This window comes from Ambystoma mexicanum, chromosome 12 (assembly GCF_040938575.1).
Source record: "Ambystoma mexicanum isolate Mex_15411 chromosome 12, UKY_AmexF1_1, whole genome shotgun sequence".
NCBI lineage: Eukaryota > Metazoa > Chordata > Amphibia > Caudata > Ambystomatidae > Ambystoma > Ambystoma mexicanum.
In genome coordinates, this window is record NC_090936.1 from 173,610,072 (window position 1) to 173,638,054 (window position 27,983).

Consider the following 27,983-nt stretch of genomic DNA (forward strand, 5'->3'; position numbering starts at 1 on the left):
ACGTGCCTTTCGAACATCCCAGGTGCATATACTGTAGCTTTAGCAATGTGAAAAAATAGAACGCCCCTACTGCTAACTGTAGATCACCACAGCCGGGTGAGAGTATAACCGGACAGTAAGTCAAACTTAAAGTGGATCCAAACTACTCAGGACAACAATTCAATACATTTTACCTTTTTACACAAGTCCCAGCGCCCCGCGCACAGCAAACAGTACTTGCAGTGCTTGATCGGTGCGCGGGTGTGCTGGTGCCTGTGTTTTTATGCTCCTCTTCTCAGGGTGAGCACGCACGGGGGGGGGGACGGAGTCCCCACACTCTGGTCGCCCTTAAACAAATTAGAGAAAAAATGAATCAGCACAATGCTAAGTAAGTTACAGCACAACGTGCGCAATAGGCATAAAGTGCACAACGGTCACCTTCTTTTGTTTCTGCAGGTCAGGCAAGCTGGTGTAACTGAAATAGACGTCCTCTCCTCTCACTCAAGACGGTTCGGCAATGTGAGCTTGCAGTCAGTGACCCAGTCCATGTCCAAACCCAGACAACAAGTCTTCCAAAACACGGCAGCACCCGACGAGAATGCTTCCCCAGCAAACAGTACTTGCAGTGCTTGATCATAGCTTATCACTTAAAGGGACAATATGATGCACTTTGTGGGCTTGGACATTTGGGATAGAGAATCAAAGATAGCCAGCAAGTCTGCCTTAATTACAACCAACCGCGTTTCCTCGAGTGGACAGATGTGCCCAGCCGTGAGTCCTGAGCCTGCTTTGCCTAGAGGCTCAAGCTTCACCTCATAATTCATCAGCTTTCAGTTTTGCCTTAAGGAATGCCTGACTGACCAACAGGCTGGGTATCAGGTCTATATATTTTTTCTATAAAAATTATACCTGACTCTCAATGATTTATATGACCTGTGTGTTGGGGGAGGGAAGAGTAGGGAAGGGAAGAAACAATATGGACTTAACACCAAATGTACTCCTACAACTGTACTTTCCTCTGAAGTAAGGAGTGCCATTCCATACCTTTGACACGCAAATACCTACTATCACTGCTGCAAAAGCTCCCTCATTAATCTGGCTGTAGTGCCTAAAAACCCATTACGGCAGTGTTATTGCTTACCAAGCACAGTAAATGGAAGTTGCTCTAATAGTCACTATAAGCATCGACTGACTTTATATTTCTGTTACAGAGGAAATTGAACACGATTGGAGGGCATTTAACATGTGAGTAAAACCAACCCTTTGCAGGTTGAGAGCTGATTTATGGCAATCCTATTATAATCCTTCCCTGGCTTACTGAAAGGCATTCCACCTCCTCTGACATCTGAGCATTTGTGGAGCACTCCTGTAGCAGAAAGCAGCTACTGCAAAGGATCTGCCCCGGCAGGTTCTCAAACACAGATGCTTAAACAACATTAGGTGGCAAGATATACACATTTGTTTGGTATTTATTGGGACTATGCATAAAATGCTTATTACATCATTCTGCCTTTCATCATGCAATGCCTCAAACTTACATGGACTCTGGGTACAAGCCTTTTTTCCTGTTGTTTTCCATTAGTGTATACTGCAGTGTGCCGTTATGTTTAGGTGATAATGGGTGGTTGGGACAGTGGTTGTTGTAATATTTCTTTATTTTATTGGTCTTTTATAAGGCGCTTACAATCATTGAAATTTACGGTGGCCAACCAAAAAAAGGAAATGAAAGGTCAAAATAGGCTGGAAAGGGAGGGGACAACGAAACCTGCTTCCTTCTCATGGTTGGCAGGAACCCTGGGCCATCAGGATAGCTGTTAGACTCTTAGGGATGAGAAACCGGCGTCCACTCGAGGCTTTCAATCGCTTTTCTTAGCCCTATTTGACATGCTCCTATTCCAAGAGACTTGGCTTATTACTCCCCCCCCCCCCCAATCCTCTCATTGTGATGGCTATCTAGCCCTTTTGACTCCGGCTCCCAAGGGGTTGATGGATAGGCCGTATGCGGGTCTCCTGATGCTTCTGAAAAATGACTTGGGGTGGTCGATTGTGGAAACCAAATGCCCTAATCCATAGGTTCAGATTACCTACCTGAAATATGATAAGTACCTAAGTGACATTTCCTTGGTGGTGATCAATGTATATTGGCGTGTCAATATGGGCAAGGAGGTGAATTTTATGAGGTCAATCACAAGTGTAATTGATGAGACGATGGGTCAAGTGGAGGTGTTAAGGTCCTTATATGTAGAGACCTCAATATTAAGTTGGTAGACACCGATGGACGAGTATTGGGGAAGAATGAATGGAAGGAAAGACAGTGGGCTTGGATGAGAAACATGGAAGCCAGAGCCATGTTTCTGCTAAATGGGCAAACGGAGGGTGATATCCCGGGTTGCCCATTGTGGCGGTCACGGGAAAGAGTCTCATGTATAGACTATTGATTTATTTCCGAGAACCTAAGAGACGGGATTGATAGCTTTGCTGCAAGGCCTCAGTGCTTTAGCGATCATGATTTACTGGCTATCCATTTGAGGAAGTGGTATGCTCCAAAGCCCCGGGAAAAAATGGGAGAGGGGTCCCTGGGTTCTTGTGGTCTTGCGCCTATGACTAAGAATGCAGGATCTAAGGAAGGTAAGTCGGGCCTATGTGACCCAGCTTTCTGAAGATCCCTTGGAGGTGATTATACTGGATTGCTTAAAGAATTCTCTGAAGCAGGTGGCCCTGGTGGTAGATCCACCTAGTCCCAAAGACACAACTATGACCGTGACTTGGTCGAAAGGTGGAAAACCTTAAGCAAGATCATAAAGGTTATAAGAGGGGATAAGAAGGAGGATAAATTGGAAAGAATAAGAAAAGCTTGTCAAGGGTATAGAAATTGGCGAAAGTCGGTGCAGCTCTTGCAACTGCAGAAGGATGCGGAGCGTACCTTAAGAGCTGTCTCTTCCAAAAATGTAAAAAACACCTCAGAATTAATAAATAATGGGGGCGTCTTTAGGCAGTCCAGTACCACAGTGATGGTAGCAGAAAATGATTGGATTCTCCACTACTCACCCCTTTTTGCAGATCCGGGTGAGGAGAAAGCGGTATCCACATGGAATTTCACATTTGATGAGCAGGATGCGCTTACTATGATCAGTAAGTTGAGTGGATCGAGAGCAGCGGGACCGGATGGTCTTTGTAACCAAGAACTTAAAGAACACAGACTCCTCTGGTCCAAATTGCTGGTGACCATGTTTGAACAGACTATGACTACCAAGAAAATACCCCCCTCATGGAGAAAAGCGCATATTGTGCCAATCTTCAAAAGGGGAGATCGGGCTGATCCCAAAAATTATCGCCCCATCGCCCTTTTAGATTCCATCAGAAAGTTGTTTGCTTCGGTCTTGTTGAGGGAACTGGGCGGAGAGGAAGGGAATATAGGACACTAGACAAACCGGCTTCGTCAAGGGCATGGGCACATCACTAAATCTCTTCATTATTAATCTCCTAAAGGAGAGGGTTTTAGGCGATGGATCCACCCGGTTCATTGCCTTTATGGACCTTGAACAGGCCTTTGACTGAGTTCTTAGAGGCCGCCTATGGTCGAAATTGCTTATGTGGGGCTTCCCGTGGGAACTGGTAAAGGCAATAGAAGCTTTATACACTGTGACTTCGGTAAGAATTAGGCTGTCTTTTAGAGGAAACCTCTCTGATGAGATCTTCACTTTTCGAGGGTTGAAGCAGGGATGCTCTCTGGCGCCGCTGCTATTTTGCTTATATATAGCAGATATGGCATCTTCTCAGATGAGGATCCTCGCCTTCCCTCGAAATTAAATGGCGTGGAGCTGCCATGGGTTCCGTTTGCGGATGACTTGGTTTTTTGGGATTTAACCCAAATTGGACTTCGTCGACTGGAGTCCTTTGAATTCTATCTGAAGGAGAATGGGATGAAGTAAAATGGCAGAAAATCCAAAATCCTCCCAATGAAAAGTGCAGGAATGAATAAAATAGAGAGATTCATATGGAGGGTGGACAGAGCCCCACTCTAAAGGGTGGAATTTGTAGTCTATTTGGGAGTCACACTAAATAAATATAGCAACAATGCGGCCCATTAGACTACCTACGGTTGAGATTAATGTTGTTGATTAACCAGGGTCGTGTATTCCAATGCAGATACAGCCTTTTTACCATGCAGCCAATCCTGTCTTTCTATAAGCAGAATGTGGCACATTTTAATTTATGGAGCAGAGTCTACCTTCTGTCATTCTTGGCAACTGTGGGGAAAAATTGGAGGCCCTCTTTTGGAGATCTGTCCTGAAATTGCTGCCTTCTCTTCCCCCTTGTGCGATTAAGCGGGAACTCAGGCTCCAACCTCTAGAGTCCATGGCAACCTGGAAATCTGTTTCCCTTTACAGAAAGTGTGCACTGGAGGAAGTGAAAGGGCCGTTTAAAATCTTGGCCTTCAATAAAACCCTATTAGAGAGACCTCTGATGCTCTGGAAGGGGAAGATTGAGGCATTCCTACAGGAAAAAGACATTGCAGTGGAAATGTTAATGCAGAACCCTGACATGGCTAAAAAGAAATTAATCACAAGGGACTGGATCACCATGGTGGACCATTCCTGCAACTTGAAATCTCGGCAAATTCTAACTTTGGCGAGTGGGAAGGTAAACGTCCTCCCTACATTTCTTTTTGAAATTCCCTTCTTTGCAAATATAAGAGACCTTCTACTTAGATGTAGGCTAAACATTCTGCATACCCTAGAAGTTTTGTTTGAGGAAAACCCTTGGGGTTGAAAATGCTGTGTCGTTTCGGTACATCTGAGAGGTCTATTGAAACACCAGAGCATCTAGTGATGCATTGTGTGGGTCTTTGTGAAATAAGAAGTTTTTTTTTTTTGGATGAATTCAAAATGTTGGGTGCTACCCTTTCACAGAAGGATTGGTGGAACTGGATGTTAATGGGAGATCAAACGAAATTAGTAATTGCCGTAATGAAGATGCTAGAAGTTGCCCTACGATAAGTTAGTAAAAAGTGTTAGTTATTTGGAAATTTGGAAATTAAGTATTTTATGTATGGAAGATGTAATAATGTTAAAGATTTATGTTGTGTATGCTGAAACTAATAAAACATTTTAATTTTAAAAAAAGGCACTTGTACACCAAAACATTGTTTCGACACACCACAAGGTACAAGGGAAGAGAACAAGGGAGAAAAAAATAAACAATGGAAATAACAATGATTAAATAGACAGAAACAGCAGTCCTATTAAGCCTTGTGATATTTGGAGCGTGCAAGTGCAGTGAAATGAAAAAGGAAGGCGGGTGGAATGAGGGTAAGTGCTATTAGGTTGCCCTAGGGGAAGAAGTACCAGAGATGCCCGTTGGGTAGGCAACAGGTAACTGAATGGGCAGAGTCAACCCAGTGGAAGAGGGAGGTGTACTGCCCAACAGGTAATTGCGAGGCAGAGGCAAAACCACCCGACGGACAGGTGTGGGCCCAATGGGCAGTGCAGGAGGGGTTGCTGGGGGGGATTGGGCAGAAGGCCAGGACCCTATTGGATTCTTGAGGGACCAGGCTATCAATCTCAGCGACAGAGGGGCTGGTTAGCAAGTGAGGCGGAGAGGGAAGGAGGAGGAGAGAAAGGTCTTGAGTTGTTTGCGGAACTTGAGGTGATCTGGTGAGAGAGAGATAGATATATATACATATATCTATCTGCCCCCCAGCTGCCTGCTTGGAGAAGCATTTGATCAGCAGAGAGTTGGAGCCACAACATCAGAGGGATCTGGAAGGAAGGTATTTAGTAAGAGAGTTGCAGGTAGCGTTTTCCCAGACAACCATGTGAATGATGCAGAGGGTCTTGAATTTGATCCTTGCAAAAACCAGGAGCCATTGGAGAGATTTTAGGGCTGTAGAGATACAGTGCCACGGCTGAAGGCTAAGGATAAGTCTTGCTGCCATACTCTGCATTAGTTGAAGAGGACAGAGCGAAGAAAGAGGCAGGTTACAGTAATCTAGCCTGGAGAGGACCGGAGCTCTAGGGACATTGAGCTTCTGGGGGAAGGTGAGGAAAGGGAGAATTATGGTAAGGAGGTGAAGTTGAGTATGGGCCTTCTTGGCGAGGTCCAAGATGTGAGGAGGATTCTGGCCTCAGTGAGAGGAGAGGGAGGTGAGCCTATAAAGGGGCCGGCCAGAGTGCATGAGGGAAACGGGGAGAAGGTGTCCCGATGGGCAGGATCTCTGTCTTACTGGCAATAGGACGGAGATCATTGGAGATGCCCCAGAGCTGCATAGCAGGCAGGCATTCAGGGACGATGGAGGAGGAAGAAGAAGAGGAGGAGGAGGAAGAAGAGGGGAGCTTGAGAGTTGTGTGTCATCAGCATAACACTGGAAATGAGGAGAGAAGGCAGAGATCAGGATGAGCAAAGGTGCTAGGTAGATGTTGAAAAAGCAAGGCGAGAGGATGGAGCCCTTGGGAACACCACAAGTAGAGAGAGTGGTGGAGTAGGAGATTAAGTCCAGGAGCATCTGAGAGTGGCGATCCGTGATAACGGGGCTCCACCAATCCTGTGTCCGGTCTGAGATACCAAGTGTATCTTGGAGCCACTTTGAGGATAGAATGGTTGACTGTGTCAAAGGCAGAAGAGATGTCAAGGATAATGAGAACAGCAGAAGAGTTAGTCAAGTATAATACTAGCTATGCCTAGGAATGTACTGTTTGAATCATTTTGTTCAAATAATAACCAGTAAACCTATAAATATATAAGATAAGACTTATTCATGACAATTGATCTGGTAGTTTATAGGGTTTTCATAAGCTTTTTTTTATCTTTCGCAAGTCTACTTGGAGCTGTAACAAGGGAAAACTGAGCAAACAACAAGCAGACACCTAGCTTGCAATTCTATTCTGGAAGCCAAAGCATTCTCTTTGATTTAAATATTTGATAGTAACTTGTTCTGCAGATTAGCAGCCTTCACTAAGATCATTTTACCTCCCTCTTTTGATCGCTGACCTTAGTTATCACTAGAAGTCTGCTGGAACAAAGTTTTCTAGACAATGATTTTGTAATCTCTGCCATTTTTAAAGATCTGGTCTATCGGAATGGAAGCTTTGTGCGGGAGACACATTGCTTTGAACATTGCTGTTCTACCCACAGGTAAACCACTGCAGTGATCTTGGTTATATAAGGACTACCAGCGCCTTCAGGTGCAGTTAGACAAGGCATGCAGGTGGACAAGGAAGGGTTTCCAGAGTACAGAGTGGTATATCCCACTGCACCCGCTTTAGATCACAATATTAGTGAACCTCTGTTAACTGGCCAACGGAAGGTTTCTTTAGCCCTTCCCTTCAGCCAGGTTTCACATTTCTATATGGGCCGAGTGCTTGAGCCTTTCCACCATTATGCAGAGAACAGAGGAAACCCTTCAACTGATTGCCAGTCTTAGTAATCCTGAAGCTCCTGCTCTATGTGACAGTCTTCTCAAAATGGAAACGCCTGAAATTGATTTTGCACTCCGGCATGCTCACAGTTTCCCCCATGCAAGATCAAAGAAGCATAATCACAGAGACTGCAGAAATGCATGGAAAAAAGGAGCCACCATAGATCCTTACATAGCCTCACAAAGCATGCAGGACTTCTTCCTGATCTCAAGGTGGCTGCCAGGCCATTTGGGATGCACACAAAGATCTCTGGATAAGACCTGATACCCAGACATGTTGTAGGACAGAAACAGATGGAAGCCTATAAAGTGGAACAAGGGATCAGTTGCCAAGGTCCAGCAATGCTTGCAAAATAACATGACCGGTAACAGAAACCACTTGTTAGAAAAGGATGGTATTTGCAAGGTACACTCGCTGGAGCGTCTTCACCCACAGAGAGCCCAACCTAACCTCCCTAATCTGCCTGACCTCTGACCCACCCCCACATGCTCCATTACTGTGATCTTTCACAGCTCTGCACTATACCTACTATGACACTCACAATTTATCTTCTTGCAACTGTCTATTGTAACCCATGCAGCCTTGCTCTGCACATGTACTTTACCTTATATTTCTGCAACTGCCTATTGTGACCCATGCGGTACTCTACCAAACTGCAACTGCATATTGTGACCCATGGAGCCTCGCGCTACACATGGACTCTACCTATCTGCAACTGCCTATTGTGACCCATGCAGCCTCGCCCTGCACATATACTTTACTTTATATTTCTGCAACTGCCCATTGTGACCCATGCAGTACTCTACCTAATTGCAACTGCCTATTGTGACCCATGCAGCCTTGCGCTGCACATTTACTTTACTTCATATTATTATATTAGGCCTTTCATATTGTGGCCTTGACCCGAACAATAAGGCACCCTGCATATTTCTCACCACATGTTCTGATGTAGCCGCCCTGCAACATGAGGTTAGGCTTTTCCATTTTATGCTCCTGGACTTTACCACTTGTAACTTCATGCTCTGATGTAGCCGCCTTGCAACATGAGATCACACTTTTCCCATATATATACTTGAGGATTACTGTACTTTGTAATTGTTGTAACCACCTTCTTAAGCTTAAAGCACCCAGATACCTCAGGGTTCAGTGCGCTATATAAATGTCAATATAAATAAACCCTATTGCTAAATGGGAGTTCCTTTCCTATCTAAACTAAAAGGTGCTCATCAATAGTTCAGTAGTCTAAACTAAAAGGTGCTCATCAATAATTCAGTAGTCTACAGAAAAAGGATCCTCAGTCGAAACATATCCGCTACACTGGCCCTATCTCTTAGAGAAAATGTAAAAGAAAATTAGCCAGTGTCCTCAGTCAGTGTTGTTCACAACAATCTTTCTCGGGTGTTCCGGGAATTCTTCCTGCATCTGGATCCACTGGTCATCTGCAAACAACAGTTTTCCTTATTTGACCGTTCTTGGCCATCGATCAAAGTTCATCAAGTTTCCCAAGTTCAACAATAAAAGTCTTCAGTTTCTGCAAAAAACGAACTGTCTCAGTATGTGCAATTTTAAATTTCACGATTTGGGTTCTCCCCCCAGTAAGGCAAGCTCTCCAAGGTTGACCGGCATGTCCCAGCATTCTTTGGTGGTATAGGGGTGTTGGCAGCATTTCAGGTTCACCACTGCTGATGGGACTTGCTGTGCAGCTTTCCTGCTTTGCATGTAATGGTGCCACTGCAGCTTCCCTTTCTTTATGCACCTCTGTCGCTGATGGGTTGTACACTCCAAAGGCACTGTAGGTTGATGGTTGGGTCGTGGTCTGCTGCCGGTTGGCCACTAGATCATGGCTTCCCTGGGATATTACTGCAAGAAACCATAGAACACTGACAAGTGTCATGTTGCTGAGGCATGGCTTGAGTTAACGGTGGCCTGCACAATGTCATACTGACGCAAGGGAGGGGTAGGGAAAAGGAGACCTCTTCTGGTGTGGTTGTCTGCTGGAGAAAGGACTCTAGAGGGCTCCCTGGTTTGGCCCTCAACCAGGACTGAGAGTGGCTCTCGCCCCCTTCATAAGACCAGAAAGCTAGCCTTGTCTCACATCTGATGTTTGTCTTATTGCAGCTCCTCCGCCAGCAGACCAGACAAAACACTTGCTAAATTGAGAGGATGTCACTCCGAGATCTGCCTTAAATGAAGTAGTGGAAGAGTGTCGCCTGCAATTGGATTTCATGCTGCTGTAGCAGATGTGTCAGGGTGATTAATAAAATGGGCCTGAACTTTGCTGAATCGGAACTGTCCAGCAGAGGTCTTTATAGGTGTTGTCGGTGCTGCCTTTTTGTAGGGCTAAATCAACAGCTCCCAGAGTTAAAGATGCCGATTGTTTAACCGAAAACATGCTGGGATAGTAAAAGATTGAAAATGATTAAAGATGTTATTTGATTCTATAGCACTAATATAGCTTCCTCCGATCCCAAGGAAAGCAGTGTTCACATCAAGTTTAGGCATTTGACAGTTGTCATGGTCTCTGGATTATTGGAAAAATAGTGGCCTACCTTATTGCACAATTTAAAAAATGTGGATTTGACTGCCATCACATCTTTAAAGATTGTAAATAACTCCCTAAAACAATATCAGGAGGAGTTTGTGGGACAGTATTGAACAGGAAAGGGTTCACATCTAGTGCGGCGGAGAAGGTTCAGGTAAGATAAGAAGTGGGGAAGGCTTAACAGCAACAGAGTTGTTTGAGGTGGGAGTAAGAAGGATTGACAGTTATTGCCATCTGGAGAGAGAGAAGAAGGTTGTGTACAGTTAATGGAGGAGGTTGGGTAAGTTAAAGAAGAGGTGGAAAATGTATTGGAAGAGGTTGTGGAACTTAAAGAGGGGGTTGTCAGAGTTAAGAGAACTTAAAGAAGGGATGGGAAGATTTACAGGAGAGTAGAAAGGAGTTATTCAACATAAGGAACATGGAAGGAGTTTGAGAGGAGATATGTTGTAGGAGGGGGGTTGGTAGGTGCCTTTCTGGAAGGAACCAAAAGGAGAGGTGAAGCACTAAAAGGGTAAGGCAGAAAGAATCAGTCAGTGCAAACCCAGCAAGAAAGAGATTGCCTTAGGGGTGAACTCTGATATGAATGGGAGGATACTATGATGGGAGGAGGTACAAGCTTGTGGACTCAAAACCTGGTGGCCAGGTCTAGCTGGGCCTCTAGAGCATTCATTGGAGGCAACCCTATATTTGGACCTGTCAGCCAAACTCCCACACTTTGCTACCCTTTAGACCCTGCCTCTGGAACCGAGTCCATTCTCTACCATGTGTGCATCCCGTAGGGAAAGACTACACAGGGTTGTTGGACCTCTTCAAGCAAACCTGCAACAAGAATGGTATTAAAAGTTTAAAAGTGGAGACTGACTCCAGGACAGGAGGGAGAGGGGGTTCAGTTCAAGAACCTGGGAGAGATATTTGAGTTGCCTTTTATTCACCCTGTTTGCTGTTTTAGCCTCAACCTGTATTCAATCCCAAACAGAACCCCTTTGCATATTTTACATTTGAATCAGGCTTATCTATTTATCCCTGGTGCCGCTCTTACAGACCATAAAGCTTCATTTCCTTCAACATGCTCGCACACAGAAATTGGGCAACATCCTTGGTTGACAAAGATTGGATTAACTCATATACTGATATTAGGTTAGTCCAATTAGTTTATCTGAGTACAGGAAGCAACTACATGCTCCTAAGGTTGCCATGTGTGATGATTCACTAGGTGTCGTCACTCCTCCCCATGCAGGGAGACCATTCCCATAAGGTTAGGGAGGTACAGTCACTACCCAATATTCACCCTACTGGTGGTTTAATGTGGGAGGACCTCCTGGGGATAAGGGCGACTACCTGGGTCACAACATCTACAACACACATGCCTACCGCTCCCTTAGGCCACTGCCCCTTCCTCTGACACTCTGGATAGTACCAACATGTGCTATTGTCATCCCTTAACTGTAACAAGTAAAACACCTACTAAGACGAAGATGATTACACAAAACATGGCAAGTACTCTTCACTCAAGTACTGGCATGAAAAGGATGTGCAGCTCTAAGTAGTGACCTATGGAACTGGAAGAAACGTTATAGTCTTCTGCAAAGGAGTAGTCAACCAAGCAACATGAAATGGGAAGGACATCTTACTGAGCAGTCAAGCAAGCCCCGGAGCATCAGCAGCGGAGAAAGCTGTGGAGCATGGCAGCGGAAAAACGTCGATGACCAGGAAGCAGAGGATGTCGGCGGAAAGCAGTACTTACCTCTCTGTGACCCGACGTTGACGGGTCCAGGTGGAAACTAGCGAGGCAGTGGTACCACCTCCAGTAGGAGGTGGACCGGGCGGTCCACAAACTGTAGTGACACTGCAAGGAGCCACAAGAAGCTGAGCTGCCAAGAACAGAGAGAAGAAGCGGATGATTACGGAAGGCGAAATGAAGATCGGCTCCAGTTCCGGGAAGAGCCACCGCTGTACATAAAACTCCCAAAGCATAACAGGCCGGCCAGCAGGGACTTGGGGAGCAAGAGATGGTCTCCGGCAAGCACCCTACAACACTGTGAGGCCTAGTTAGGGTCATATGAAGAGTGCATCTGAGGTGGATTTCCTCATCTCAGTGGTGTCTGAGCCACAAAGAAGGGTGGTGTCTGGGACCCCGTGCATTGTGAAACAAATATGAAAGAAGAACCAAGGAAAGGGAGACATTCTACCTGGTCTAGAAGTTACCAGATGGAGTGTCTGGGACTCTCTCCAAAATAAAGTATAGAATTGGCAAGAGTCAAGATCCATAGTCATTGTACCAGAACCCAGGGAAGGGAGTCATTCCACTTGGGTTAGAACTAATGAACATTTTTAACAGTACGTACCAGCCAGGAGAAGGAAGTCATTTTACTGGCAGTTGAACTACTGAGTGTACGTCAAAAGGATGCCGGGGAAAGGGAGGCATTACCCCTGGCTCAAAGATTGAATATTAACAGTCAAGCCAGACAGGAGAAGGGAGTCATTCTCCTTGTTCACCAGTGCGGGAGACTTTGTCTTTGGGAAAATCAAATAGCCTGCGGAAGGGAGAAATTGTTCAGGATGATTTAACAAATATTCTTAGGCGTCTTCTTTGAACTTGCCCCCCCCCCCCCCCCCCCTCTGTCTTTTAATCAGGGATATGGTGCCCTGCCCACCCTGCCACACCCAGGGTTATAGTTCTTGCTCTCTAGTCTGCACCTAGACAGAAGTGTCCTATTCATTTTTCATTGATGGAGTTCCCTACACACTGTTAAGATGGATGTGTACAAGCCTTTATATTCAAATATGGGCTTGTTGATATGTGGCAGGAAAACCTCATGGAGAAGAAGAATATTCATTACATTCTCCAGTACATAACTAGTACTCGAGGGTTGACTTTTTCTTATCAGTAATAAACTGGTTAGTCAGACATTGACCTCCAATATTACAGAAAGAGGTATTTCAGATCATGCACTGCTTGACATACCACTTCATATAAAGGGCATGGGGAGAAATCCAAAAGGCAGAGGATGCACACAAATATACTTAATGATCCATTGGTAGCTACAGGGTTAGAGGATTTTATTAAGAAATACTTTGAGGAGACTGTAGGTTCTGTTGATAATAAGATTGTTTGGGACTTTTTTAAAGCAGCGTTACGTGGGGAATTGATAAGCAGAACAACACATGCTAAAAAGAAAAATCAAGAAATAATCAAAAAATGGAAAAGGAGGTTAGAGATTTACAAAAGACCTAGCGATTGTAGATACAGAATCATATAGGATAAAATTGAAAAAACTAGAAGGCGAGATGATGAAACGTGTACAAACACTGGCGGGAAAAGAGCTGTTCTATACGAAGCAAAGGCTTTGGGAATTTGGCGATAAGAATGGTAAATTGCTGGCCAATAAACTTTACATTTACATTTATTTTTTTTTATTGCGCACAATAGACCCTCAGGCATGATGGCGCATACACAGAAACAACGAATATACAAGAAAAAACATAAAACATAGAACATAATAAAAGGGTACAACCTAAAAATAAAAAAAGCCCAACAATTGTTCAACCCAAAGGGTAGAGGTACAATTAATTGTGGAAAAAACCCCTCAACTTTACTGTACTAAATGGCCACTTAACAACTAGCACAAAGGGAGAGAGAAGACGAGACCAAGGAAGAGGGGGCCTATAATATCAGTTTGCAAACCGACCCACCCCTAGGAATATATTTACAAAGCCTTAAATAGGCAGGGAGATTGGTAGACCCGCAACCGACCAGAATGCAGTCAGTTTCTTGCTCGGAACACCAATTGCTCAGACCAATCCTACGTGCGAACTTCAAGTGCAGTGTTCTGATCACACCTGGTCCCGTTCATTGACGTAACCAGGCTAGAACCTTATTGTGTAAAGAGTCTCTAGTCTCTGTTCCAATTGCTTTTCCTACGTTGGTTGGTTAACTTAAAGGTGAAAGCGAACCCCAACTTACAGGGGTACCCCTTAAATACAGGGGACCCTTAATCACCATAAACCAGAGTAAATGCACCCCTCTATGGAATTAAAAGCCATGAGTCTATGTTGCAGGTGATAACAAGACTTTAATCTTTACCGATCATGAGGATTGGGGAAATGGCAGAGGACTCTGCCATTTGAGGCGAGCATTCTGTCGTCGCTGGCTCCCAGGTCCTGAATACTGATGCTGTGCCTGGTGCTTAAATACTCTTGACTTGGTCACTGGATACCAGCAGAGCTCCTCCAAACCTGTTTTCTTGCCATACAAGGGATGCTGCAGTGTCTCCAGTGTTGCATGGCCAGGTTCCCTACTTTACATAATGCGGCATTAGCAGGAATAATTTGTCCTTCTTGTTTAGCATAATTTACTATGTTATAAACATTCCTACATAAACACATCTTCACACCATTCTCTCAACATTAACTCCATAGAATTATATTTGATGTGGTCCAATAATTCCTACAAAAGACACTTGTTTTCCTAGTACTCTGTTGTGCTGAATCTCCATTGCTTGTGATTGACAGGAACAGTTGCTGAGCCACTTCGTGTCCTCTAGCCTTAGTCTCAGTGACGCAACACCGCACACAAGCTCTGCGATCTATTCTTAGCGCAAGCACATTCATTTTTGGCAGAGAGCCTGCTCTTTACCGTGCTCTGAGAAAACTAAATACAATGTAACATTTTTACAAATTAATTCAACTAAGTTATTTACATCTTATATTTCAGTTCTAGCTATCTTTATTTAGTGACCCTTGTCCCCCCTGGACTCTTGTAGTGCTTAGAAAATAGTTAACAGAAATCTTGCCAAGTTCTAAAGCGCTTGGAAAGTTTGGAAATGAAGGAAAGCACTAGGCTCCTTCCCAACAAAAGAATGATGACGGTTACATGTGTTTCTTCCATACAAACTGAAGGATGTAGAAATGTGTGAATATTTTTGAAACTTCTATATGCAGTTGTATATGGAAGAACTCTCTCCTAGTGAAGAAGACTTGGGTAACTTCTTTGATAAAATTAATGTTTCAGAATTGTCTACTGAGGAGAAAATTAAATTTTTAAACTTTTATCTGGGATTGATGTTGCTGAGGTTTATACTGCAATATTGCAGCTGAAGGAGGGAAAGTCAACAGGGCCTGATGGTATTGTGTCGGAATTTTCATTCTCCTTCAGAAGCACTGCTGCTTGTGGATGGACGGACAGTCATAAGTTAGTTTTTTACACTTCGTAGATCGGCATCTGTTGACTAAGGGGTCTCTCTGGAGGTGCTAATGTTTCCCTATAGGGACTCTTTCTCTGAATGATACTCTGGAATCCGCTCAGAGTTTTGGATATTCACTTGTGGACTGGGTATGCAAGGGGTATGGGGCCGTGGGATGCGCTTTGTAACGGGCCTTATGTCCTCGTTGATTGAGCACTGTTCCCCTTGCTTGGAGCTTCGCAAGCGCATGTCTTCATCCATACACAGCGCAGGAAATGCGGTATAGAGAACAATTACTTATGCCGATTCTGCTTACCACGTGCGTCTAAATCTGTAAAGTTTTTTTGTGGTCCACAGTTCCCAATGGCCCACAACTCCGTACGGACACTGCGATATTAAATGGTCAGTAGCTGCAGCTCCTCTGATGACAAGTATCTGTGTCTCTGCTGTAAGGTTGTAATAAGCTCTGATGTCGCAGGGTATGATGCGCTTTGTCTTCAGGCCAGGATCAAAGAGGTTACCCCTCCGCAGACTCCCGGTCACTGATCACGCCGTCAGCGCCGAACAGCCGTAGAACAACCGGCGCCCTTTGCACCTGTCGGGCTTAGCGCCGCAAGGGTAGTGGCCTCTGTGTTTTAAAGCTGCAAAAAGTCACGTGCCAGGTCACGTGACCAACCCAGCTCCGCCTCCTCCAGGAAGCGCGTGAGACAGCTGGTGAGAGCCCTTCAGTGGCTCGCAGTGCAAGCGTTTAAGTTTGGCAGTAGTCGTAATGAGGTACTAATGAGATATTTAAACCTGATTCATCTTGGGAGATGTAATCCTGAATATCATGTTTCATTGGGTCTTGGTAGTTTCTAATTAGTTGCTGTCTCAGGGTTTGGGTATTGCTCAGCGTTGGCCTTGTCAGTCCTACTTTCAGGCGAAGCGGCGGCTGGATGCGATATCCAGACTGTGACTTTGTCACAAGATACAACATCCGCATTTTAAATATGGCCATCAAACCAAGATCTGCTTCTGGAACTAACAAGTCTAAGCATTAAGAAAAACAAATTACAAACAGTATTGTGCCCAGTAGGCTAATAGGTAATGTGAGAAACCGTAAGGTGTCTCCCTGACTGGCCCCAGGATCTGTTATTCAGGTGGCCAAGACACAGTCATCGCTATTGGATCCAGTTCCCGGGGGTGGACCAGTGAGCGAGGGTCCCCTGGATGGGGCGTCCTCGGCTAGTAGAAATGGGACACTGATGGGTGAGACGCGGTATCCCCTTTCTTGTAAAACCTTTTCCCCATCCTACCAAGTAGGATACACACTCTACCCCCGCCCCCTGTTTTCCGACACAAACACTTTCGCACACAGAGAAAGACAACGGACTAACACCAGAGCCGTTGACCTGACCGGTCCCACCATAAGGGTCAGCCAGAGTCAGGCAATTGACCAGAACCACAGACACCTGACGGCCCTTTCCCTTCCCCACAGGCATAAAACGTGGAGCATGAGAGCACAAAATGAGAGCGAAGCAGACCGCACAACGAGACGGCTATCCAAGCACGGCAGTTCAAGAGGAGGAGAAAGGCATCGAGATCCGAAAGGGTAACAAGGAGAGAAGCGACCTTGTCTTTTCCAACCCAGAACTGCCAAGCCTCCATGGAAGGAATCGTAAGACCCCAAACACAAACCAGTGTGTGTTGCAGCAGATGTCAACGGTACACAGAGCATGCCTACGCTGATGAGCAGGACCGAGAAAGACGTGTGCTACCGTGGTACCGTCCTTGACTCCAGATACGTGGAAAGCCAAGTGGTTCATCACAGCCGGTGAGTTGAAAAGAGAACCGATAAGAAACCGAACTCTGTTGAATGAAAGTCACAAAGTGGTACGTTGAGGAAAGTTCAAAGAACTGTAAACTGGCTGCAGAGGAGTCTGGCACCACGTGGGTGCTCACTCGAGAGACTCTGGTTGATCCTGCGTTGAATGAAACAACGGATAACGGAAGGCCCTAGGGGAGCCGCGAGGAAAAGGTCAAAGAGGTCAGTCATACAGGGGTCTAGCAAAATTCCTGTACAGTTGAAAGTCTTTGACCGACAAACCATTGAGAATGCAAGGGAAGTGAATCCTGCATCAAAAGAAAGTAAAAGGAATTGTGAAGTGGCAAGAGTGAACCCGACAGAGAGATGCCAATAAAGACGGGCGAAGTCTAAAGTCCCAAGGAACAGTGTGTTGACAAAGGTAAACCGAAAGGGATGTCGATGGTGAACTGTTTAAAAAAACATTAAGATTTGTCAATGCCAATAGAGAAAAATGTTTCAAAAGCTGTAGTGAACCTGACGGAGGGAGACAAACACTCCAGAGGGGTCTGAGCCCAGAAGAGGGGGACCCATGGGTGAAGAATCATCACCCTAACGGAAATTGGAAGGGAACTTTTGTTTATTATTTTGAACCGATCAGGCCCTCGGAAGCAAGACACTTTTTGTAGAAAAGAGACTTCACCACTGAAGATCCTGATAGCTGTAAACGGAACTGTCGACTCATGCTCTGAAAGCTTGAGCGTGTGCTGTGCTCATCAGTCCCGCATTGTCCCGTGCTCAAAACGTGGGGAAGGGAGACCCCCGGCTACTACATCCTGATTTATCATTTGTGAACGCTTCTTTCTTTCTTCTTATGAACCTTATCCCACACTCTTTTTGTATTTAGCGTAAAGATTGGCAATGGTTTTTTCTTAGTATAGGCTCTTTTATTTGACAAGACGCCACTAGGACTGCCTTATAATTATTTGGTCGTAGCTTGCTCCCATCTTAGATTTAGGTTTAGATTAGGCGTTTTCCCTACCCACATTGCCACCATGAGTTCCGTACAGTAAATACCATTGATATGAAAATATTGATTGTGCCGATAGGTTGTGTAGTCAATAGTTAAATAAGGGACACTTTAGACATAACAACATGATAGGTGTTCATAGATTGTTTTAACATAAATACACTTGATCGTCAACAGTATATAATCATTACATCAAAATTGTGTGTCTGGAAGTTCAGCGATCTCATACAGCCCCTTCCAATGAGAGCACAAAGCATTAAAGTCACTCATGTCCTTGTAATGACCCCAGAGAAGGTGTATGTTTACCATAACCCATACATAGTGAAGTTGGACTCCCTCATAAGCCGCAGTAAACAGGGAATTTACATTCCAAGATTGTGTTGTAAGTGACAGCAACAGGTTTAGACTATAAGTTGCACACAGGCAAACAGTTAGGAGAAGGAAAAATAATGTTTGATCCTTTTGACTCAGGTTTACTTTCACTTTTCAGGTATCACTTTTGGTTTCTCTACTAATAACAAAAGAATGCAAAAACAAGGAATGCAGACTTTGTGCATAGCAATAATAAAATTAGTGCCATGGCAAACTAAACAATAACTACATTCAACCTGACATTTATAGTCACATACCCTCAAACACCATCTTTGAAAGCTATTTATACCAGAGTAGTATTCACCAGAGCCAAACCATTATTATTAGTTGACTTACCACATAGACAACACGGGTAAAAGCCACATACACCCACCCCCTTTGTTGTCGTCATACTACATTTCACAGGGTTCCTACAATTACTATGGTTGAGGGTCTTGTCCTGTTATTTCGCGCCTAGAAACACTTGTGTACAGGCACGTTATAAATGCCAGATCATACCATATCGTAATGTTTACGCTTGAGTAACTTCTGGTTATCATAATTAATTAATAATTTACCTTTACATTTTGAGTGAATTTCTAGGCAAATGTTCCTTTCATGTATGCCAAACCAGAGTTTCTCAAGTCTGTGGGTCGCGTCTGCAACTAAGAGTTTCTGCAAGGTTTCTGGCGGTACTAGGCCAATCGCACACCGTTATCCACTGGATAATGTAGAAACTGAGGTAATGGGGATCACGTCTCTATGTGGACTTGAGCTACTAAAGGAATCAGTCAAAAGTAGTACTTTGTTTATAATGTGTTTAAGGCTTGGCTCATAGTGCTTTTCACCAAGTAAAGTGAGCAAAGTTTGTGTGGAATGGATACTTTTTTTTTTTTTAGGTTAGATTGCATTTCTGGTTATTGTTGCACCTAGTAAACATGAACTCGCTTTAGTCAGAGTAGCCCCAGAATTATTACTGTTATAATAAACATTTTAATGAGATTAATGTTTGGGGGATCTCTTCATTATAGGTATCTCAACATTTATGTTGGTGTTCCAGATGTTGAAGAAAGCTTTAATGTCACACGACCAGTTTCGCCTCATGAGGTAAGTGAGCATTTTATTTGGAAAGGTTCTTTCTAACCCTACTCCTGTTCTGTCTCTCTCCAATCCTCAAATTGTTGGTTTTATTAATTTTCTAGTGGGACTAAAAGTTGATTCTAAAAAGGAAGTTTTAGTAGAGCTGTGCTTAGCGGGTGATACTGTGAGTGTATGTCACTTTGCTACCTTTCGTTGACATGCTCATCCACTTCAGTATTCTGCTTTCTGCCAGATAGCATGCTCTTGTAACCGCGTTGTGCTCACCTGTTCTTTTTTTGCCTGTATTGTAAGAGCTAGGTTTCAATGCAGACCACTTTTAAGCAGCCTGAATCAATTGTCTGATAAATAGTGATAGAAATGACAACTGTGCTGTGGTCATTCTCTACTCGCTCATGTCTTCTGTTAGTTGCCACAATCTTTAAACTGAGAATATCAGGACTTTACTGCTGGGCAGGGAACCCTGGTCTTCTTGAATTAAGGTCTTTCTCAAATTTGATCCACCCATTTCCAAGTCTTCTGATGCCTACTGTGGCAATCTAAAAGAACACGTGACACAGAAGTATGCTTTTTCTTTTTTGTACCCACTTTAATTCTGGTCAGGATGGGTATGGGTTGAACACCTACAATTGTAGGGGTTCCTCTACAACAGAAAGGGATTTTCCACTCAGAAAACAATAAACAAAGGTTTGTCAGGATGGGATGGGTTAAACCTAAGTGCTATATGGATCTGATGTTTAATAGGGAATCTGGCCTCCTTATGGATTGCCTCACCAAGCACTGTGACATATCGTGGGATTCAGTCACTACTCCCCAGGGGGGAACCTTTCCTTGTGAGGCTAGGATGGTGAGCCCGCTATGTAATATCCTCTTTAGGGGCAGAGGCCAGCAGGTCCTTACTGGGAGAGACTGCCCCCTTGGGGACAAGGACTCCCAGTTCAAAGAGGAACTCCTTAAGTCACTCACTCACAACCCATCAATTACAGCTACAACACAAAGAAGCCAAGAAGAACAGGCTACTGTTTGTTATTGTGACCTAACACCAGTAGTTAACTATGAAGAAACTTATATTGACAATACTGAGAAGACGAACAGTGCTTAAGGAATACAGAACACTCTAGCAACAGAGAGAAAGGACTCTGATGGTCTGCCAGGGAAGGCCCGGCTACATGTCATACAAAGGAAAGGAGGAACTATAGAGGAAAGGGAAGCCTAGGTGTTTCATTCCGGTTTTGCTGCAAAAGCAGATCGAAGTCGAGAAGTGCATCATGCAGACCGGGAAGACAGCTGGTGTGTGAGATTGACGCGAGAACACCTAAAAGCTGGAGAAACTGGGCAAAGGGAACCCCAACGAAGAAGCTTAATAGTGAATGGTGGTGTGGCCGTGACACGGTGGACTGTCCAGTCCAGTAACAATGCTGAGACCACAGACTCTCCCACATTGCAGAAAGGATGCAGCGGGTGAGAGCGAGAAGGAGAGGAGAGCAAGCCAACCTGACAGTGCGAGAAGAGTTTCCCATCCTGCAGACAGGGCCAGTGATGCTAACCCCAAGGAAAGGAGGTAACTGGTGTGGCAGGATATTCCCAGGAGGGATAGAAAATCTAATGATTTTATGAATCATACTTGTGCCAGTAAGAGTGAATAGTGAAACCCAAGTGAGAATCATTAGTGGAACCTCCCTACTCATCCCAGTAATAGAGAAGAAATACCTTGTATGGGTACAATATAAATAAACTGTCATATCATATCAAGAGTGGAAGCAAAGTAAGAAATGTGTTGAAAGTTTTGTTAACTGACCCAGCCAGCAAAAAGAGAGGACATTAAGTCAAGAAAGAGCAATACATATAGAAAACCAAGAAAGGGAGCAGGAACCTCAAAGGAAATGCACGTTGTCAAGGACACGTTAGAAAAGCTGAAGAATCCTATTCCTCTATGAACTAGTGAAAGTAGTTGCCAAGAATTACCTGCAAATCAACTACTAAAATGACTGTGCTGAGAAACGGAACACAGGAGAAGGAAGTCCTTCTCCTGTCTTAGTTCTTTCTGAATAGTGGTAGGGACAGAGTAGATTAGATTTGGACAGAGGATAGTTTTTCTTTTTTTGAACTCAGGGACTGATGAGCACCCTAGTTGGTGTTAGGCAGCGAAACATCATAGTTTAGGGATATCCAGGAGTTTTTTAGTTTAATAAAATAAAAACCCTTGAAAGGGAAGACACTTGTCTCTGTCCTTCTTCTGACCTGCCACAACACACAAGGAGATAGCTCCCAGCTTGCTATTTTTGATACCTCTGGGGATTTAGCACTCCCACTCACTTGCCTCTGGGATATAGTGCGTAGTGCATGTCTTGACTCCTATTGATGTATTGCACAGCTTTCTTCACAGCTTTCTTCGTTATAGCAAAAAGCAGTCTTGAAGATCCATCGCCTACCTTGCTGTTTGTAATCCTTCAAGGGGTACCTTGCTCGACTCAGGGGCTATAGGGGCAGAGTGCCCACCTCACTTGTCTCAGGTTCCAGTGATAGGTTGTCTAGCTCATTTTTAGGAATATAGTGGCCAGCTCACTTCTCAGGGATTTAGTAGCCAGATAACCTTTCAGGAATTTAGTGGCCCGATCACCCTGCCCATTGCACTTCTTCACCAGCCCCAGATATTCTTACTCGGTTGGGTCGTGTAGCCCTGCTGGGATCGGTACAAGATCAGTCAGTGTTGCTGCACATTATCTCAGCATTCTGAGGTCCTCTGCTTTCCCATGCATTTGTCTCCATCAGACCCGTTAGCTCTCCGTTCCTTCAGACTTTCCATCCAATATAACCTGCTATGGACTGCTTTCTGCATCAACCCTGTTGTGAGTGTTATTCTTTAAATTAACCGGCTCTGGGGAACTCATTTCTCACTCTTGTTGTTTTGTAGGTTTTTATATGCGTCTCTGTGATTGGGGGTGTTCTCTCTTGAATTAGAATGATCAGAAGTATCTGATATTTTTGTCATTCTCTGTAGATGGTTTACAAGCTCCTCTGTGAAAAGCCTGTCAGCCATCTTTGAATCTGTGGATGTCCTGCCTTATTGTCATGGCTCTCAGCATCTCTGCCAGTTTTTCTGATCTTGCTAGCTCCAAGGGTCAGGTCTCTTTCTCAAGGATGATGTCGCACACATCTTTTCTGCTGGTCACCAGCTTCCTCCAGCAATCGTCCCACCTCATCTTTAAATTCTCCAGCCACCACCTTAAAATTGCTAACTTCCTCCACAGAATATAACAGGCTCTTGATTCTAACTCATTTTGATATTACTGCAACCTCCTTCTTAAATTCTCCTGATGGTAATCCATCCTCCAATCCTTCTCTTTCCTTAATCTCCTAAAACCCCCTGAATCGTAATACTTCCCCCTCCAATAGTTTCTCTTCATTCTCCTTCCTTATACTCCGCACCATCTCTCTCTCTCTCTCTCTCTCCCCCCACCTCCTTCTCCCCCTCAAAGATGTTTCCAGTTCTCTTCCAGAGTGTCAGGAATCCACACGCCTGCGCCCCTCGGGGCACTCTTGAGCGGACTTCTCATTCACCCCTTGGTTCAGCCCCACAGGAGAAAAGAAAACGGACACCGTTTCTCTCGCACTAGTGGTTGCCAAGGAGACGGTGGAAGCCATGCCTCCCACGCTACAGCGTAGGAAGGAGGCATCTGACAACACCTCACGTGACACGTATCCCAGGACGCTTTACACATAAAAGAACGGTTCGTTTTCATTTCAGTGCTTCTGATTGAAGTTACCACAGTCACGTTCTTTGATCCAGTGCCCTGTTTCTTGGTTTTCCTGACCTTAGTCTTGTTAACACTTGCTCTTGCTTCCTCCTTTTTTACCCGGAGTGTTTAACGGACTGCTTTTGGAAACCGCCTTTAACCTTGGTTATTGCCTGCTTCCTAATCGACCCGGCCTGTCTAACGGATTACACACGCAACGTGATTTTGTCCCTGGTTTTGCCCGCATCCACACTGAATCAGCCTGCCAAATGGACTGCATACCAAAAGCCCTTTTGTCCCTGGTTACCGTCCGCACCCTCATTGACTCGGACTGCTACACGGACTACCCACAAAGAGCGCTGCTATCCATAATAATGGCCGCAGCTACTTTGAACCTGCTTTCTTACCGACGCCGCACTCCCCGCAGCAACGGATTGCCTTTTTCCTACGCCAACGCAAAGTACAACAAAAGGCTTTCCCGAACCTGCTACGTCCCGCTAAGGAACGCTGCTATCTGGACTAGAGACAGTTACATCGTATCTGGATAGGCGTCCTCGTGCCGTCGGGGTAGTCATTGTGGAACCTTGTGCCATCGAACAGCGCTTCTACATTGGACTACAGTATCTTCTCCTGGACTACAAGACTCATTCCTGTTGGTAAATTCAGACCTGTTATCTTGTTTCTCTTACTGTTCAAGACAGTCTTCTGTCTACCATGCATTCATTACATAGCCTACCTCCCTATTCCAGCCTCCACCTTAACAGAGAGGTGTCAGGAACATTACCCCACACTCCTTTTTTGGTTCTTCTGCAACCTATTGGAGGTTGGTTCAGTCTGTATTTACTATAGCCGGTATTCTCTACTACTGTTCCTTGTACTAAGTGTTTCTTTTTCCTTGCAGCCAGTGTGTCGGTGGTACCTGTGTTCCATCTTTCAACTAATTGATCCTTCTACTTGTCTTTTCATACCAAGTAGAAGTGTACATTTGTGGGAAGAATTTGTCAGCGACTAGTCTCCAGACGGTTTATCCTGCCGTGCTACTGAGTAACATCCTTGGGGAGCCTAACACCGTTTACTGCTCCACCCTCCTCCTCTGCCCTCCACATTGCTCCTTCTCCAACACCCTCCTGATACAATCTGCACTCCTCTCCAGCAAATCACCAAGGGACTGGATTAGGTTAGTTGTTTATACTATTTTAGCCCCTCCTCTAGGCTGGTCCCCAAGGCTATTGGAGCTGTGATGATAGGGGTGGGCTCCACTATGACCGGCTGCAGCAGCTTTCCTCTATGCAACAAGTGTGGGCTTGAGTCAGAGGCTCTAAAACTTTCTGCGGCCATCTTGGTTTTCGCTAGTCTGCCCTTTTTCTCTCTGACTGCAGCTTCCACACTTTGCTTTTTCTGTAAGATACTCTTCCCCTGAAGCTACGCTTGGCCTTTCCTTCTTTTCTTCAAATCACTCCTGTTATGAAAGATTTCTCTTTTAAGCAACTTTCCTTCCATATTCTATGGACCCCAACACCTTTAGCTTTTGAACCTGTCTTGACCTTTTACAGAGAAGGGACTTCCCTGGCCTTTTGCTCATTTGTCATGAGGAAACTAATCAGTCCTTCATACTACCAGCACTGGGAAACTGTTTCCCTTTTATCTTACTTTTACCTGTTTTTTGGTAACTTTTCTAACAGTGCATACATCTTATAATGCAGTGCATGGGGTTACCTTTCAGTCGCCCTAGACTTTTACACTGCGGATATTTGGTTATTTTTGTATGTGCCTAAAGACAAGCTGGTGGCAGCAGTTAGGTTTTTACCATTTCTGCAGTAGTTTTAGTGTGCATATTTGCTTTTACTGCATCTGGCTACTAAACGTGGTTACTGCCCTAAAATGGCTGTGCCATGAGATTTTCTGGCTTGTCCTTCGGCCATGTTTCTTGGCCTTCTTCCTGCCTTCTTAGGTTAGGAAATCCCTTATATGGTAATGTATTTGGCCGGGAAAGCTACTGTTTTCGTGGGCTAGTGCATGGCATTTGTCTGTGGACCCAGGAAGTGGGTGGCACTGTCTGGTCCCATTCCACAACCATGGTGCCTGAAAGTCTGGTGTGCATGCATGTGTGAAACCCACAGTGGTCCATGAGTGAATGGTGCAGATCCTTACCATTGGTGTTCTGGTTTTTGCCATGAGCCTGGATTTGGGATTAGTAGTGGGCTACTGCAGCCATTCCAGTAGATTAGCATTGGAGCAAAGTATCCTGTGTAGCCGTGCAGCCGACTGAAGACCCGTGGACAACTCCTAAAGAAGCATGGCGACATTTCCTTCACTTGACCTGGTGAATCCCTGCTGGACTATCTGATCTGAGAAGGCCCTCTGCAGTGCTACGACCCTTGGACTGGGGAGGCCAACCAGTCTTAACACCTTCTCACGCTCCTGCAGTGCTGAGCCCTCGGAATCATCCCTGTACCACCCGGTGGACCGACCAGCTCTGAATAGGGGTACCGCGCCAGCAGCATCAATGCGATGCTGGAAATGCATATTGGAGGGACAGGGTCTCCTAGTCCTTGTCCTACCACTTCTCTGTGTGTGTTTTATGCCGGCACTGCAGCTTTTCATGTTTTCCTTTTGGTGAACAACACCCATGGAATACCCTTATGGCACCCATGGGTGGGGGGACAGCCTTGTAACCTGGTTTTTGGGCACCTTTGTGTTGCCCACAGAGCAGGGTATGTGCTGGTGGTAGGTACATGCTGAGTTGGCAGTTGCCCTGCATGTCCACAATTTTTGGGATACCCAGGCCCTGCCATAGGAATCAATGTATTCCTGCAGAAAGGCAAGATGGCCACTGTAGCCTCTTGGTTTCTATTGCTTTTACACCTTGTTCCCAAAGTCCTGACTCTGTCCTTTCCCCCTGACTGGCTGTTGGGTGGAAGAACCATATGACTTTGAGGCTGCCTCTTGTCAGACTGACTGGAGCCTTCTCAGGGGCTGTGTGTTGTGGGGACACCCTTGGTGTGGGACCTGTATAATTGGAGTCTGAAGTGAACTTGCATTCTGTGTAGTGGATGTCTTGTTTTGGTTGTACGACACAATGCCTGAGACAGCCCTGACTGAAACTGTAGTGAATGCAGTGTAGTGTGCTGAAAGGCTGGGTGCTTACTCCAATCCACATTCTGTGTTATGGGTGTCTTGGTGGAGTGAATGGCCTGAATGCCTGTGAGCCTGATTGGCTGCCTGCATGAATGCCCTCGTGAATGATTGGCTGCCTGAGCCTGGCTCAGCCTGAATGAATGGGGAACTGATGTGTATAACCAGGGACCTCTCAGAAACTGTTCCCTGGAGCCCAGCTGGAGGAAACAGTCTGCTGGTGCCTTTTCTTCACTTAATCCGAAAGCTGCTGTGTTCTTCCAATGACTGATCCAAGAGAGGACCTGGATTAGAGACCTCTTCCCGAGTGTCAGAAGAGTCTTTAATGTCTTCCTCCTCCACGGAAGAATCAGTCTCTCCCACCTCCACTTCCACCTCACCTCTGTTTTTCCACCGGAGTGCCGGCTTCTGTTTTCTTTTGGGTCTGGGCCTCTCCTTTTTTTTTATGCAGATAGGGGCGACTGTGGAAGGACGCAACAGTGTCACCTTGTAGGTAAACTGTGGCTATCCTCCGCGGCTGCCTGAATGTGAGGAAAAAGCCAGTGGCACAAAGAACCCCAAGGAAGTCCACACTGAGCCGGTTATAGTCTTCGGGATCCAGTAGCTCTTGAGGAAGATCCGTTGAGAGTGAACAGCGGTCTGGTCCGGCAGCGGAGAAAAATAAGATCACGTAAGTACTCCTCGGAAAGGTAAGTTGCAGAGGAAGTCTCAGCAAGGACTATTAAGTACAGTATAGGGGAAAAGAGGACGCAGTCCTGGGACAGGCGAGGGTCTGGTATCCTGGGAGCCAAAAACATAACAATGGGTAAAGGCGAAGCAATCCAAAAGCAGGCTGAGTCGGTACACGGGAAGTCAAGGCAAAAGGGGAAAAAGGAGGAACAGAACACGAAGGAAACAGGTGAGCGAGAAAGGGAGCAGAAGGAAAACAACGGAATACAGGCGGATCAGAAGGAAAGGCAAGAGGGAAAGAGTCTAGCAGGGGAAGGGAGTAGCGAAGGAAAAGCAGAGAGAGAGCGGTGGAATCAAAAACAGAAAGGAAAACAAAGGGGGAAAGCCAAAAAAAAAACTACGGGTAGCAAGGGAAGCGCAGACAAACAGCAGACGAACTGGAATACAGGGTGTTGCAACGCACCCGAATGCTGGAAGTGCGGAAAGAAAACAACCGGCGTCGGACGTGCTGCAACAAAAAGACTAGACCTACACTCGGCGTTGTGCGGAACGTGATGGAAACGGCAATGGAGGACGCCGTTTCCATCGGTTCCAGAGTCACCAGTTACCCCAAAATGTGAGACTGGGCTGCAAAGGACCATTGTGCACCTGCTGCTCTTCATCAGAAGTACCATGGAAGCCAGTCCTATGTGCCTGCTGTTCGTCCGGAGAAGGGGTCTTTGTGAGTCCAGAAGAGAAGTGCTTGGACATCTTGAGTCGAAGAAGTCCAGTTTTGTCACCCCGTGTGTGGAGGAGTGTCAGCAACTGCTGGAAGCCAGATTGCAGTCTACCGCCCAGAAGAGAGAGGGTACTGTGGCATAGTACTGCCTGACACCCGGAGCTGCTAAAGTTCCACCTGATTTAAAGAATTCTTCAAGGGACATCCCTGACACAAGATCCAACTACTTTTTCCAGCCGAAAAAGATTCCAATTCACTGTGTGCAGAAGAAAGGTCCACCGGTGGGTTTCCCGCCCTCCAAAATTCAAAGAAGACGTCCTAAGAGTCCAGTCTTGTTAAG

The 27,983-nt window shown here is 45.3% G+C and overlaps 1 protein-coding gene across 1 annotated transcript in view; it reads left to right on the forward strand.

The window, feature by feature from the left end:
- The window catches only part of POLR3B (RNA polymerase III subunit B), a 1,940,302-nt gene that overhangs the window by 159,423 nt on the left and 1,752,896 nt on the right, over positions 1–27,983 (forward strand). Inside the window, exon 5 of the mRNA XM_069628254.1 lies at positions 19,318–19,393. Within this exon, the coding sequence (XP_069484355.1) occupies positions 19,318–19,393 (76 nt within the window). The remainder of the gene's footprint in view (positions 1–19,317; positions 19,394–27,983) is intronic.